Source organism: Canis lupus, chromosome 16 (genome assembly GCF_048164855.1).
Source record: "Canis lupus baileyi chromosome 16, mCanLup2.hap1, whole genome shotgun sequence".
In the NCBI taxonomy this organism is placed as follows: Eukaryota; Metazoa; Chordata; class Mammalia; order Carnivora; family Canidae; genus Canis; species Canis lupus.
Genome location: NC_132853.1, coordinates 301,731 through 316,925, shown reverse-complemented (window position 1 = coordinate 316,925; position 15,195 = coordinate 301,731). Strand labels below are relative to the sequence as shown.

The window sequence follows — 15,195 nt, the reverse complement described above, 5'->3', positions numbered from 1 at the left end:
CTGGTCCTCCCTCTGGGGCCCTTTGCCCATGCTGCTTCCTGAAGCCCTACTGCCCCTCCCTGTGCGTCTCTGCCTAACAAAACCTTTCTTTTTCAGTTGAGGCCCAGCCCAAATGCTGCCCCCTCCACCATGCTGCCCTGGTCTCCCGGGGGCAGATACGAACTCACACCCAGGCCATATGGCCGAGCCCCATATTGCTCTCCCACCTGTCTCTTCACTGGAACCTCAGGACAACCCACCAGGACTAAGGCACTGCACCAGAGAGGCCGGGTGGCTTACCCAAGATCATGGGGGTGGTGAGCAGTGGAGTGAGGCCTCAACCCCATTTAGCAGAGTCTAAGGCCAGCTCTATCAGTGCCTCCACCACCTTTCCATCACCCCACAGGTGGCTGAGCAGCCAAAGGCCATGGCCAGCTGACCTGCTCACCATGACCCACTCATTCTGGGTCCAGGTGGAAGACCCAGGGGGGCTGGCGAGGGTGGGACAGCCCTTGCCCAGGAAATGTGGGCATGGCACAGGCACGGGTGGAGCTGCCATCGGAGATACAGCCAAGCGCCAACAGCAGCTCATTGTGAGGGCCAGGGAGCAGGAACAAGAGGACATTGTCTCAGCTCCTGGGCCACAGGCTTATCTGATAGCCTTCTAGCCAACCCACGAGCTGTTTATCAACTCCAGCCTTTTTTCTCTTCAAAGGTCACTAACACAGAAGTTTAGCAAATTCCCCATTATTTCAAGGAGGGAGGAGACCCCAAAACAAAACTCGTGATAATTAAGCAGTCCTATCTGACACGGGGAAGATGTTCCCAGCTACAGGTGGGGTGAGTTGAGAGGTTGCATAGCCTGGAAAATGAGGTTCAGAATCTGCTTCCAAGTCTCAAAGGGGCAGAGGGAGTTGTCCTGCACACCCCAGAGGGTAGAGCCAGGACCAGGAGAGACCGACCGCCACTCAGGCACAGCTGTCTCCAAATAGGCCAGACTGGTTTGGTTTTAAAGCAGTGAGCACCCTATCTGCGGGAGTGTGTAAGCAGGAACTGGGAGCCCCTTTAGGTACACTGCAGAGGGGATGCCTGCCCTCCTGGAGGATGGCTGGGTAACAGGCTGCATGCGGGCATAGTAAACCCCATGAGGGGGCCACTTGAGCCCCTCAGCCTGTGACTCCTGAGCATAGCATCTCCTGACCCAATTCCCACTCCTGTTTGTGTGGTCCACTGCCAATGCCCATGGCCACAACCAGGCCTGGAAGGGGTAGGAACCCTGGACAAGGTTGATCTCAATGGAGGAGGTGACCACCTGAGGGCTGGCAGGACTTGTGGACTCTGGAGTCAGGTCAGAACACGTCAAGCTCTCTTCTGCCCGTTACAGCCAGGTGGTCCAGTGAGCTGTGCTGGAAACCTCTGCCCACAGTGGACAGAGCCCAGCACTGAAACACAGGCCGAGGGTGCCAACGTTCTGGGAATTGAGTGGCAAGACACAAACAGGGCAGCGCCCCGCCCGGCACATCCAGCAGAGCCATTTCTCCCCAGGCCCAGCCTTGTCCTGTCGGCCTGGGAACCCGCTGCTGAGAAGGCCAAGGCTCACTCCTGGCCCAGCTGCTGTCCCAGGGGAGTGGAGAAGAATGCAGCTGCCTAGAGGCTCCCATGGCCCAGGGGAGACAGAGCCTGTCCTTAAAAGGCAGGGAGACTGGCTGCCCTGCCTGGGAAGACTTCCTGGGATGACAGGGCCTGAAGGCACGGTCCCTCTTGGCCCAGGGTTCTCTCAGTCCAAGGCAAGGGAGCAGGTCCTAGCAATCACTGGAACCAGTGTGACCCCATCTTCACACACAGAGTGAGCCCTGGGCTGGTGATGCCTGGTCTCCAGTCTTCACCCTGCCCCTGGGAGCATGTGCTTACCCTCCACACTGCGGAGCTGACCTGGCAAGGGAGGGTCCACACTCTGGACACCAAGATAGGAGAACAGGACGGCTCCTCATAGGCTATGGCTACAGTGCGGCCCAAGGCCTGGCTCCTAGAAGTGCCCCACAGATGCTGATTTAATGATCAACACTGCTGTGGCCTCCTGGACTTAACAGCCACTTAGTAAGCACCTCCTGTGTGCCCAGCTGTGTGACAGGTATTTCTACCAAAGTGGATCCAATCATAGCACGGCCTTCTCCCAACAGCCCCGCACAAAAGGCAGCATCACCCTAGCAGAAAGGGGGAGCAGGAACTCAAATAGGTTTGAAGAGCCTCGGCGCACAAGGCCACCTTTCCCCTACATCCCCCAGTTAATCCAAAGAGTCTGATGAAGGGAGCCTGAAGACACCAGAGGAAACAGGCTGAGAGAATGGAGTGGCTTGGCCAGGTCACAGTCCAAAAATGAGAGCTGAGACCCTTAGACCCTCATCACCATCGTCTGGCCAGTCCTCAGGCCCTCACCAGGAGGGAGACAAGAAACCTGGTCGGGGGTCCTCGGCTCCTGTACTGGGCAACCCTTAGCCTGCCTGTGACCCTGGGCCTCCCTTTCTGTGGACCCACAGACTTGGTGCAGAGCAGCCCTGAACAAGTTCCCTCCTCTCTAGGAGGGGTCTCCTCGCTTGCTGGGCTACTTCCAAGAGCGCCGTGGAAACCCCAACATGTCAACAACCCGGGAACATAGTGGACCAGATACTAAATACCACTAATGCCTCCCACCACCACCTACAGTGCCTGCAGAGTGAAACCCTGTTGCTGCCTGTTGGTGATTTGGGCCACAATTGGGCTGAGACCAGGGATGTGAGGGCTGCTGGTTCTGGTCCAGCATCCTGACCATACCTTATCCTCACCCTTTCCAGTGTGATTCTGTAGTCTAACGGAGTTTTCAGGAACACATTTACCTCACTTATTTCTTTTTTGTGGGGTGGAGGGGAGCAGGGGACACGCAGAGTGAGAAGAAACAAAAAACTTTCCGCCTAATCCCCCAAGTCATCCTGCAGCCTGAATAATTTCAGGTTTTTAATCAATAGCTGTCAGAGTTGTCAAATTACTTTGGGGACCGCAAAGCAGTTTTTAAACATTCATAAACCTCAGCAGAACAGCGAAGTGCCCTGAATTTTAAAAGAAGAGAATCTGAGGAACACTCATTGAATAGGATGAGATCTGGGCAAATTGAAAGTGAGTTGAGGGCGGCCAAGTGCCCCTCCTGCCTCTGAGTGGGGACAGCTCTCCGGCCTCTTCCCTGGTCCCCAGGAGAAATTACCAAGACCCTGGCCAGGGTGCTCAGATTAAGGAGGGTGACCCCTCAAAACCCCGAGCACCCCCTGCCTCCCCTAGGAAAGCCCTCCGAGCTCTGACCCCAGCCTCATGTTCACTACAGTCCCCCAGGACCCCAGACGCCACCCCACTGCACGCTAGCTGGCCCTCTGCCCGAGTGTCCTTCCCACCTTCTCCACTTGGACAACTCTTGAGAATGGTTCAAGGCCCTGACTGAGGTATTCCCCCCGCTGCAAGCACCGTCTGCACCCCTCTCCTCCTCACAGATAAGAATCTACCCGTCCATCCCCTTGGTCCCACAGATCACACCACCGAGGATGAGACTGGTTTCTAACTGGTTCCCCAGCAACTCCCCCCCACCGCCACCCCCCGCCCCAGCAGCAACCATAAATACCTCTAACAGCTGCCTCAGGCCCTGAGGGACTCATGACCCAAGCGAGGGAAAGATGATGAAATAAAAAAACAAATGAGCTGAAAACCAAGGACTTCCATCCCCCCAAGGAAGCCACTTCCCGCTCTGGCTTATCTAATCCCGCCCAGCTTTCCACCTCCAAGAAGCCCTCCCAGGCTCAGCTGGCCCCTCCAAGAAACATGAAGGTGAGGGCAGAGGCAGCATTTTCTCCCCTCCTAATACTACCGATGTCCATGCCATGTGGCCTTCTGTTGAGGGTGACAAAGCGGTGTGTGGACTGTCCTTCCCCACCTCTGGGCACCAACCTTCCTGCCTCAATGAAGTACCAACCACCTGTCAACACAGCCCCAGCTCCTGGCACCATGCCAGCTGATGACTGGTCAACGTAGCGAGGTCTCCTTCCTTCAAAATAAATACGCACGGGACTTCGGTCATGTTAATTAACCCATAGGTCTCCATTTTTTCATCTGTAAAATGCGGATGACACCACCTCTGACATGCAGTGAGCCCTATGATCTGCCTTGGTTCTGGCTCTGCTGGGACACTCTGCCCCTCCCCATGCCAGCAGCACTTCTCTGGACGCTCCTGGCTTCTTCCCGGGCACACAGATATTTCCAAGATGCCTCTTACTCAGCCCGGTATGCAGGGCCTGCCCCGCCCTCCCTCTATGTGGGCTCTTGGAAAGCCTCTCTGCCATCTGCCCCCAGAGGACTGTCGCCACTCCACCAACCACTCCCAATAGCAGGACGGAGCGTACTGCCATTTTAAGTGGGCACCCCAAGCCCCCGTTTGAGGGGAGACGGACACATCTGGAAGCAAACACAGGCACCCTAGCTTCCAGCCCTAGTGTTCATCTCCATCCCTGCTGTCTAATTCCAGCCACAATTTGGGACGGAGGGGCTCTGTGGTCTTAGGGACACAAGAGTCAAAGATGAGAACAGGTACTGGGCCAAAGGAGCAAAGATCTCAAGCTGGCGTCTCCTAGAACTCAGCTTCTTCACCTAGCAAATGGGCTGCCCCTACCTCCTGCCAGAGTCTGCTGGAGGTTCCTTCTGCTTATGAACCTCATTATGCCCCCCATTCCTGGTCTGAGTTAATCCTGTGCCCCAGTATATAGCTACTAAGTACCTCCAATATCCCAACACTGAGCCTGGGGGACTTTGGGGCCCTGGCCCCCTATTCCTCCCAAAGCCTGGTATCTGGCCATTTCAGTGGAACTGAAGAGCTCTGCTTCCCAGACTACACCTACCAGGAGACAGCCAGCCATTCAACAGCAGCAAAATAGCAGGAGACGGTGGCCGCCAGTGACCCATGGGTTCCCAGGCCACCAACAAAGGCAGGAACTCAAGATGTCAAAGAAAAGTGGGGTGTAGTTGCTGAGCTGCTCCTGCTTCTAGCGACCGTGCATCAGAGCCATCTGTGGCTCTACTGTGCCGCCTCATGACACCCCACGCCTGGGAAGTATATGAGGCAGGCAATGGATCCACTAAATGGCTTCTGACGCTCATGCAAACCCAGCTACCTGACTAGAGTTCAGGAAACTGAAGCTCGAGACCTCAAGGGGTTTCCTGAGGCCAGACAGCATGCCAGACTTCAAGAGCTCACCAGCCTCCCCCCGACCCCACTCCCAGCTGACTCTAGGATAAGCTAGCCCAATCTGTCATTTGCCACCTGGCCCATGGGATCCCAACCAATAATGCCATACACTTGTACACTTCTAAATATAGCATCCGAGGTGTGTCCCCAACCCAGCAAAACTGGGCTGCCCACCAATGCTTGGAATGCTCCCAGCAGGTAAGTCCACTTTATCCAGTAATCCTGGCTCAAAGACCCCCATCTCCACGACCTGTGTCCCTGCAAAACTGACAACTCCCTCAGGGCTTAACCCTTACACCCCACCTCCTTATACACTGGGAAGTGGAGGCATGGAGAGGCCCAGCAGCTCGCCCAACGTCACAGTTCCCAGGTACCAGGGCGCAAGGCTGGAGGCCGGATATTTGGGCTCCAGCTCCAAACTGTCTTCACTGCTTGTCAAAGCCTTAGGCTTTCACTAAAACTACAGAACTCATGTGATCACACGTACCAAGTTTCAAGGAACTTACAGAAATTCTGGGTGGCCAGAACTGTACATTGAGCCCTGCCCTTGTCACCTCCTGTAGGACCCGGGGTAGATCGTTTCCCCTGAATGGAAAATGGTGAAAAGGACACCTCGTTGGTAGGAGTCAGATCCACCACTAGTCCCCCTGGAAACGGTAGTGAGGGTAGCTGAGACTGAGGCACACACAGACCTGTAACAAGCCAGACACGGTGCTTGGCACTTCATAGCACTGGCTCATTTGTTCCCACAGCCCCTCCACCAGACAGTTTGTTAACAAGCCGGATCCCTGTCTTTACTGGAGACAAAGGTACTTCGTGGCAGCAAAGACTGCCACATCGCAGCGACCTGGCTCCTAACAATGGTTTCAGATACGTGAGCTGGAGTAGAACGCATGCACTCCAGGCCCAGAGCAGCCTTCCTGGCCTTCCACCAGCCCCAGCCTGCAGGCCCACGGATCAGGGAACAGACAGGAGGAGGGAGCAGAAAGGAGCCCTGCTGAGTGGCTGGGGAGCCAGGGTGGAAATGACACGGCCCCCAAATCCCAGCTCGGCCCCACCCAGCCCAGCCCAGCCCAGGGTTGGGCCACTCAGAGCAAAGGCCAAGATCCTCAGCCCAGAAAACTTTTCAGCCATTCCTAACATTTTCCGGTTGTCAAAGGATAAGGCCATCATCGCTTGGCTGTGGAAAGGAGCACGGGACTGGATTTTATCGCTCTAAACACGAAAGCCAGCAGCAGCACTTCTGTTTTTTGCTTTTTGGTGGGGTAACCTAACTGTTTCCACATTGTGGGAGGGCAGCAGACGTCTGCAGAGACACCATCCCTGGCAAACGACGGAGTCCCTCCCGAGACCGATACCTGTGACGACCCCTCTCCACCAGTCTGCTCCCACGCATCTCACGGGAGTCTCTTTGGGTCCAGGAGGCTGGTCGGGGGTCCAGGGACTGGCGGTTGCCCACATTCCAACCCCTGCTCAGGCAGATCAGAACAGTCAGGAAACTCACCGTCGCCCAGGGCAGCCACCAGGATCACCAGGCCGGAGAGATGGAGGGGCCGGGCCAGCCACCGGTCTGCCCACCGTCTCCCCACCGGGCCTGGCCAGTCCAACTACGCTCTGGTCCTAGACATACTACCCCGGCCCTGTCCGCTGGGACTAATCACTGCTGGTTAAACAAAGGCTAAGTTCCAACTCTCTGTAATGTGCTTTTAAAGGGCCGGTGCCCCACTTGGAGCTGCAGGGGACTTAAAGGCACAGATTCCCTTTTTCAGTACAGGAAACAAGATAGCAAAACTCAAAAAACTTCCCAAAGTCAAGGTCAGAATGGAGGGCTTAGGCTTCTCAGGAAGATCTAAACAAAATGTATGACACTAAAAATCCAAAACTCACCTGAAGAACCCCCCAAAAACCCCCAAATGGGACTACGTCTGCAGAACGAAGAGCAGGCACAGCACCCATTGTTAGGCACTATGTGCCAGACACAGCGCTTAGCGCTTCACAGCACTGCCCCGTGATTCCTCACAACCCTCCACAGACACACATCCCTAAACCCCAACTCATCGAAGAGGAGGCCACAGCAAAGCTGGGGAGCTCAGTCCAAGCCACGTTTCTGGCTCCCACCTGCTCCCCCTCCCCCTGCCCCAGGCCCACTTTCTCCCCCAACCCTGAGCCTCAGGCCCCACCTGTTCCACACCCACTAGCATCTTTCCTTCATGGGGCAAGATAGGGGGTAGATGGGGACTCACTTGTTGCAGGTGCCCAACCACTGGGCTTCCAGTCTGGGCCTCAATACCCTATGAGGTAGGTCCCTTCTACTTTTTCCCTTCTTACAGATGGAAACACTGGAAATCACGCCTGGACACAGCACAGCAAGAGACAGACAAAAGCTAGGTAAGGATGCGATAGAGGGAAAAGAGAGAGGAGGAGTAAAGGAGGGAGAAGAAGCGGGTCGGCAGCTCCGTAGGAGTGGCATACTTGACACCCAGACCCTCATCCCTTTTTGGAAAGGCTGTATGGCCAGAGGAGGGGACAGGTAAGGAGAGCTGTCCTTCCAAACCCAGGGCTCACGCAGGCCAGCTGAGGCCCTTCCACCATCCGCGAAAATGGAGGCGGCAGGGCTGCAGGGCTGCAGGCTCTCCAGAGGCCCCTAGGCTCCAAGGATGGGCAGGGCCTCCCTAATTGCTAGAACAGGAGTGAGCAGGGGTGAGGAAAGGAGAGACCTGACTCCCTGGGCCTTGGTACCTGGTCTAACAAGCCCTCCAAGAGAGGTAAGCCATTTCCTGGCATCTGGAGCGGCTGACTGGCCATCCTCCACGAGAACAGCCAAGGCCAGGCACGGTCCTCGGGCCTAACTCTGGGAGGGCCAGGTCCTTTGAGGTCGGCCCATTCTGTTTCTGATTCTAGCGATCCTGGCAATTAAATAAGTTTGAAGCTGGGTAGGTTGCTGGTTAAGACAGACAGGGGAGTTCAAATCTGAGCCGTGTCGCTTGCAACCTGGATGTTCGTGGACAAGTCATCTCTCTGTAAAATGGGTAATAATAGTACTTAACCTCACATGGGGGTTGCTAGGAGGAATTGATGAGTTACAGAACAAAGCCCGGCTCAGAGTGAGCAGGCAGCCACGTTAGCTAAATTGAAGGAGGCTGCCCCCAGGATATGTTGGGAGACACAAAGTGGGAAACCAGCTTCCTAGGTAGTGACCCTGGGCAAGTCACTTCTTTCTCAGGTCCTCAGATTCCTCCTATAAAAAGGAGGGAGAGGGGTCCAACTGGAACCCTCAGTGACTACCACACACCACCACTCAACAGCTCTTCCCAGATGCTTGCCCTCACCCGGAAGCATCCAGGCCAAAAAGACCTACACCCACCCCACCATCACCTCCTCACCCACAGGGTTAGTCAGTAAAGGTGGCCTCACTGAGGGGTCTGCAGGCTGGTGCGTGATTCTGGTGGTTATTAGGCAACTGTAACCTCTGAGTAAGACATTTCACTTTCCTGAGCCTCAGGTTCTTCAGGTATAAAATGAGGAAATATTCTACCCCCTGCAGAGAACAGATGTGAAAACACTGGTTAACCAGCTGCAGAGGAAGCATTTAACCAAACCACTCAGGAGCCCAAAGACACAAATATCTGAGTGTCATTCGTTCAACAGATACCGACGACCCACCTGAGAACCATTAGAACTTTGGTTGTCCCCAACTCTACACTGTCCACCCCTCAAGGCGAACACATTAAATTCCCCAAACAGCCAACCAAGCTTTGGGGGAAGTTCAAGGTTCTGGCCACCAAAATACCCTGAAAAAGACCTTAAAATTCTCTGGATGCCAAACACACAAAGGAACATTCCAGAGCAAAGCTATCAGTGTAAATGAAGTCTAGCTGTGCTCTGGGAAAGGTCGAAAGAACCTCCAAGTAAACCTAGCTCCACAATGCTCTTCTCTAGGGGCTTTGGACTCAGAAAGAGATGAAGTAGGTAGATGGGGAAAAACAGGGTCGGGTGGTCCCACAAACTAGATAAAGTGAGCCACTATGGGGCAGTTGGTGAGCTCTGCAGAGAGCCCCTTCAGCCTGCTGCATCAGCCATCAGGATCCTGCATAGAGGATTCAGACAGGTATGCAGGGTCGAAACCAGCAGGCAAGACACGGGTGAACCCAACAAAGAGAGACAGTCTGAGCCCCCACCTGGTCTTCCCCTGCTTCCCAGATTGGCTGGTTCTTCCTGCCCTTCCCTGACACCACTGCCTCCTCCTCTTCCATCCAACACACCTGTCTTGATCCCAGTGGTTCTTCCCATGGTCCCCGAGGGCCTTCATGGGACCAAAGCCAACCAGTTTCCATCCTCTCCTTACAGACAGAGGACAGCCCACACCCTTCCTGAAACTCAGGCCACCAGACCCTCTGGTGTTCCTACTCCGCACCTGCCACCACCCAAGGCTCTCCCACTCCTTTTCCTAGGGGGTGGAGCGGCAGTGGTTGGAGCTGCTCAGGCTCTGACTTGGGGGGGGGGGGGCACTCCCGTTCAGAAGAACACCTTGCTTTGGTGATTTCACCTGCTCCTTTGTTTCCATTTACTCTAGTGTGCTCCTCCCCTCCTCTGAGCTCCAGACTCACACAGCCACATGCTGGGCTGACATCTTCTCTCGGACGCCTCATGGAAAGAACCTCAAGCCCGAAATGTCTAAAGTGGAGACTCGGGAGCCAGGAACTCTTCTTTCCCTGGCCTTCAGAACCCAACCCATCAGCAAATCCTACGGCTACCACCTCTCAAGTCTCCCTTGCCCACCTCAGCCCGCAGCCTCACCCCACCCCTACCAGGGAGCCAGAGGGACAGATTTAGAAACGCAAATTGTCTTACTTAACGCTGGGGCTAGAAACTCTTCCAGTACTCCCTACGGTACTCCTAATAAATTCACACTCCTCCTTAAGAAGTAGGCAGGTATCTACCTTCTGACCTCAACCACCAAACCCAACCCCCCACCTGCAGCCTCTGCTCTCCCGCCTCAGGGACTTTGTACTCGGCTCCCTCAGTGGGAGTTCTCATCCCACCTCTGTCCAGGACAGGCCAGCGTCTGGAGCTCAGTTCAGTTATTCCTAATGGATGGATGGCCTTGGCTGTCACAGGTCCTGCCCATTACTCTCCCCTGAGACGCTTGTTTCTTTCATAGTGTTTTGCTCACTCAGCCAGCAAATATTTATTTAGTGTAAACTATGAGCCACGCACTATTTCAGGCACTAGGAATCTGGGTGCCAAACAGAGCAGACAAACATCCCTGACTTACATTTCAGGAGGGCAACTTCACCTAGTCTGAAATCACTTTGTTTTCCCGCTTATTTATGATCATCTCTCTCCTGACGGAAGGTAAGTTCCGCAAGGCCATGGCTGTGTCTTCTGTGGCTGCATCCTAAGGGAGGCTCCAGCATGGTGTTCGAGATCAGGAAGTATTTACGAAATGAAGAACAAGGCAGCAAAAGAACCAAACCCAGAAAGCCCAAGAAGTCAAGAGTCAAGTCTTCATTATCTCCTAGGGCATGTGCCCCTCACAGCCCTCAGAGTCTCCAGATTCTGTAACCCAGTCCCCACCCTTCTGAGACCAGACCAGATGCACAAGTGGTAGCTTCGGTGAACTGCTGGAAAACAGTGGGATGCCTACAGGCCTACTGGCCAGGGAAGGCTTGTTGAAAAGATGAGATCTGAACGAGGCCAAACCCCACCCCTAGCCCCAAATCTAGGGAGAGGAAGGAAAACGTATTTGCGTTTTAGGGCTCTGGTGTTCTTTGCACTAGTAGGGAAAAAGAAAAAAAAAAAAAAAAAAACCTTACTCCATTAGAAACCCTTTACTTTTTATCAATGTCTGGATCAATAAAAGTTTTAGGAATAATGCTTCTCTCCTGCAATACTAACCACCAGAGAGATAGGCTAAGATTATTAAATGTGCCTCCAAGAGGCTTGCCCTTTTGCTCACTTGCCCTGGGAGCCCCAGGCTAAGGGAACAGCAGACTGGGGTCCTCAATGGCTCCTCATTGGCAGCATGGGGTCAAGGCCCACTTCTCACAGCCCACCCCGCCACCCCTGCCAGTTCCCTGGGCCTAGATCACCTTCCAGGCCTCCCACAGCCTTGCCTGCTTTGGCCTTCTTGGGTCTCTCTCCACCCTGCCATGGAGACTTCAGGCTCCCTCTAAAGAGCACCTGATTACCAGAAAAGAGGAGTCAGCTCAGCAACCCTAGCACCACCTTCACTCCTCCCAAGCCTCTGAGGGCGTCTCCCGTCCAGTCCCCGTGGGCCCAAAAGAGGAAGAGTCACTGTTGCAGACCACCTCAGCACACCAAGGACGCCCTGGATGGAGGGGGCGGGCGGGGGACGGGGTTGTCCCAGGCTTGGGCCTCCTGGGAGAAATAGCCCCACCCCCTCCAGCCAGATCCACGCCCACCCACCAGAGAGGAAGTTTCCTGTGCCCCTTCCTCCCACGGAGACCCCCCCCACAGACCTTGGCAGTGGAAGCGCAGGCCTCTCAAATGACCCTGGTCTGGGCACTAGGTGCCTGGGAGCCAGATCCGGTTTTCCAAGATGGCCAGGTCTCCATAGAGTGGGTGCTCTTGCCCAGCCCAGAATCTTGCCAAGGTTGTCACCAAGGAGTCCGAGGCCACAGAGGCCCATTCCCGAGAACGGTGTCCAGCTAGGTACCTCTCCCAGTCAGATCAGGGGACCTCTCGGCTCGGGCCAGCATCTAAGATGTATGTCCAGACGGGCTTCCCCTTTCCGCAAAGCACATGCTGAATCTGTCTTCCAAGTTGAAATTTCAAAAACGACTTGAAAAAATCCAGCGGTGACAACATCTAGAGATTTCCAGGTCCTCCGGGGAATAAGTGGAAAATTACAGTCTTCCACACAGGTAACCACATAGCACAACCTTCAGGTATGAGAAGTCTAGAAAAACTCCTGAACACCAACAGTTGCTTCCTGCCACAGGCAAGTGTTCCTCCCAAAGCACCTGGGCAGGGTACACACCTGGGGCCAAGCTCTGGGTCCAGGAAGCTGTTAGAACCACAACAGGAGAGGTCCGTTGCAGGCTCCTCCTATGAAGCACTGACTCCGCCCTGGGTCATATCCCGTCCAGGTCCCGCCTCTGGGCCTTTGCACTTGCCATTCCCTGCGTGGCCCTGGCTCCAGGCAAGGCTGGTTTAGTCTCATTCCAGTCTCCTATCAAGTCTATCAAATGACCTGGGAGAGGCTGTCCCTGGCCGCTCCAGCTAAAGGAGTAACTTCCACCCCAAACTCCAAGTTACCGCCTGGCTTCCTTCTCCTTGTAGCCCTGGTATGAAGTCATCCTGTTCGCCACCGTCCCACCACCTTGTCCCACCCTAAGAAAGTCAGGTCTGTGAGACCAAGGCCGGGCCACCTCGGACCAATGCCTGGCGCAAAGCCCGCGGCGGCACACGTGCTGAATGACTGGGTTCTAGCACCTTCCTGGGGGTCTGTGGCAGGCCGGAGCTGGGGACCGGGCGGGGGGCAGTCCTCTCCGCCCCACCCCGCTCCCCAGGCCGGAAGCCGCTGACCCAGGAGCCGCCCACCGGGGCCCTCATCCCGGCCTTCCCGGCCTTCCCGGCCCGCGGGGCGGAGCGAGGCAGCTGCCGGCGGCCGCAAGGCTCTTCGGTGCCGCCGGGAGGCCACGCCCGGCCCGACTCGGAGCGGCCTCCCGGAGCTGCCCCACGCCCCCGCCACCTCGCACTTCCATTCAAACATTTTTAAAGTGTGAACAAAGGCGGAGGTGCAGGCAAAGCCGCAGAGCCGGGGATTTGCTCACCCAAGTGACCGGTGCAGAAGGGACCTGAGCCGAGGGGAAGCAGGGCTCCCGGGCAGCAGTTCTGGGTTCAAGTTCCCTCTCCCACCCGGTTCCTCCCCAGTAGGAAAGAACCCACATCCTGAGTGGGGCCAGCAGGACAGGGGCAGGATTTACTGCCTGGAGGGAGGAGACACTGGGGTGAGCAAGGTCAGCTGCCCAGGGGTGTGCAGACTACAGGGGCCGACAGACCTGGCCTGACCCACCGGCACTCCGAGAAATGCAAACCCCTCTGGGAAGGGCACACCTTCAACCCCACATTTTTGTCTGGAGTCCCCCCTTCTCCATTCCATTTGAGATGGCTACATATTGAGTCTCTACCACACACCTCCTTCTCTTACAGGGTTAATCCAGCTGAGGCCCAGCACCCAGAAGCCTCCACTGAGTTGGCTGCTGCACAGCTTTCTGATACAATGAGATAATGACATCCAATCCCACCACGTAAATATGGATGGAGACACTGGTAGGAGAATAGAGCCCTTGCCTGGGGCCCTACCAACGCCATGGCCTCTATATCGAGGCATCACCAGCCCCAGTTCAGTTCACCCTTGTTTCAGCCTGCTGCAGTCCCTCAGGAAACAGCTGAGCTCCTATTAAGTGCCAGACTGTCTGGCACCTACTATGTGCAGGCAGGCGGGCAGCCCTCTGGCTGGGGCCCTAAAGGCTGGTGAAGAGGTCTGACTGTGCCCCACAGCAACCCTCAAACTGGGAACTCTAACTCACTCCATCCCCTGCTGTGTCCTCACTTGGGCTCAGATCCATTTAGGCACCAGTGATCCTGACCCCGGGCCAACAAGGCCTGCGGGCACACCCCCTACCCCCCTACATCTGCATCTGCCCACACCCACACAGCCCAGAGGGCACCTAGCCCAAGACTCCATCTGAGTCTATCCAACTTCTTAGCGAAATTTTCAAAACAGGGGAGAGGTGAGGCTGTAGGCAGAGAGAGAGGCCTTAGGGCAGAAGCCCCTTTGGCTCCCAGAGGAGCCAAGGCTACAGGAAGGAGGGGCAGGGAACATTTCCCAAGCACCTGGACCAGGGTGCAGGCCCCATGCAGATCTCCTACTTGAGCTTAGTCTAGCAACAAACAGGCAAGGCCAGATACTGTGACCACTTTACAGATGAAGAAATCAAGTCCAGAGAAGCTGGTCACTTGATTTGTACAGGTTGACCCAGCTTCATCTGAAAGTAGATATACCTCACCCCGGGCGACCATTTGCACCTGCCACCCATCCCGTCCTCTCAGTCTCCCTCTCCAATTCTAACACCCCTTTCTCCTGGGGGCATTCCCAGATGTCCCTCAGGCAGGAAGCCACCCCACTAGACGGTCCACCTAGTTCTGGTATTTTGTTACAACAAAGTAGGCCCCTATGACAGGGGCTTCTCAGTATGATAGCTGCCACAAGAAGGTGGTCAGAAGCTAAAAAGAAACAAGCTTCTTAATGCATGTAACTGTCCAATCACTCTGTTGTACACCTGAAACCAGTATTATACTGTATACCAACAATAGTTCAGTTAAAAAGAATAAAATAAAAATAAGAAACAGGCCTGTATTTGGGGTCAGAACATGCACATCCCAAGTCAGGCTCCCATACATACCACCTGCTTAATCCTGAATAAGTGACCTCCTCCATATCCTTCCAGCCTTAGCTCGGAGGACCGTGTAATCTCTGAGGAGCACACAGAGCCCCGGCCAGAGATAGCTGGGGGAATCCCAGAGGCTGCCAGGATACAGTCACTCCTGCCTGGTTCCAGCCCCTCCGGGGCCCCAGGCCTCCCGGAGCATCAGGCCCCACCTACCCACTGCACCTACCCACCTGCACACAGCAGCCAGCCACAGGCTCTCCTTTTCCACTCTGCGGTAGGCCTGCCCTGCCCTCCCTCCGGGCCACATCTTTGCTCCCAAGGATCTCCTCCCCTTCTGCCCCTATTCCCCATTCTCATTCAACTTTCTAGACCCAGCTCGACTGCCCCCACCTCAGGGAAGCCTTTCCCGGTGTCCCCAGGCACAGGAAGTACAAAATCTCCCCCTCCCTCTTCCTGAATTCCCGGCCTGCCTCATCAGGCCCTCCTTGGGATCTATTCATCTCCGGTTCCTCAGGTCCTGGGACTCAAATGTGCGAC

The 15,195-nt window shown here is 55.4% G+C and overlaps 1 protein-coding gene across 13 annotated transcripts in view; it reads right to left on the bottom strand.

The window, feature by feature from the left end:
- Positions 1 to 15,195, bottom strand: part of DAB2IP (DAB2 interacting protein) — a 189,364-nt gene that overhangs the window by 33,028 nt on the left and 141,141 nt on the right. The window contains exon 1 of one of the 13 annotated variants that reach the window (XM_072777772.1): positions 11,719 to 12,747. The exons of 11 other annotated variants lie outside the window; for them this stretch is intronic. In XM_072777772.1, the coding sequence (XP_072633873.1) occupies positions 11,719 to 11,888 (170 nt within the window). In that variant the 5' untranslated portion in view covers positions 11,889 to 12,747. Of the gene's footprint in view, positions 1 to 6,740; positions 6,895 to 11,718; positions 12,748 to 15,195 lie in introns of those variants that run through there. One more of the 13 variants, XM_072777775.1, reaches the window with a different exon arrangement.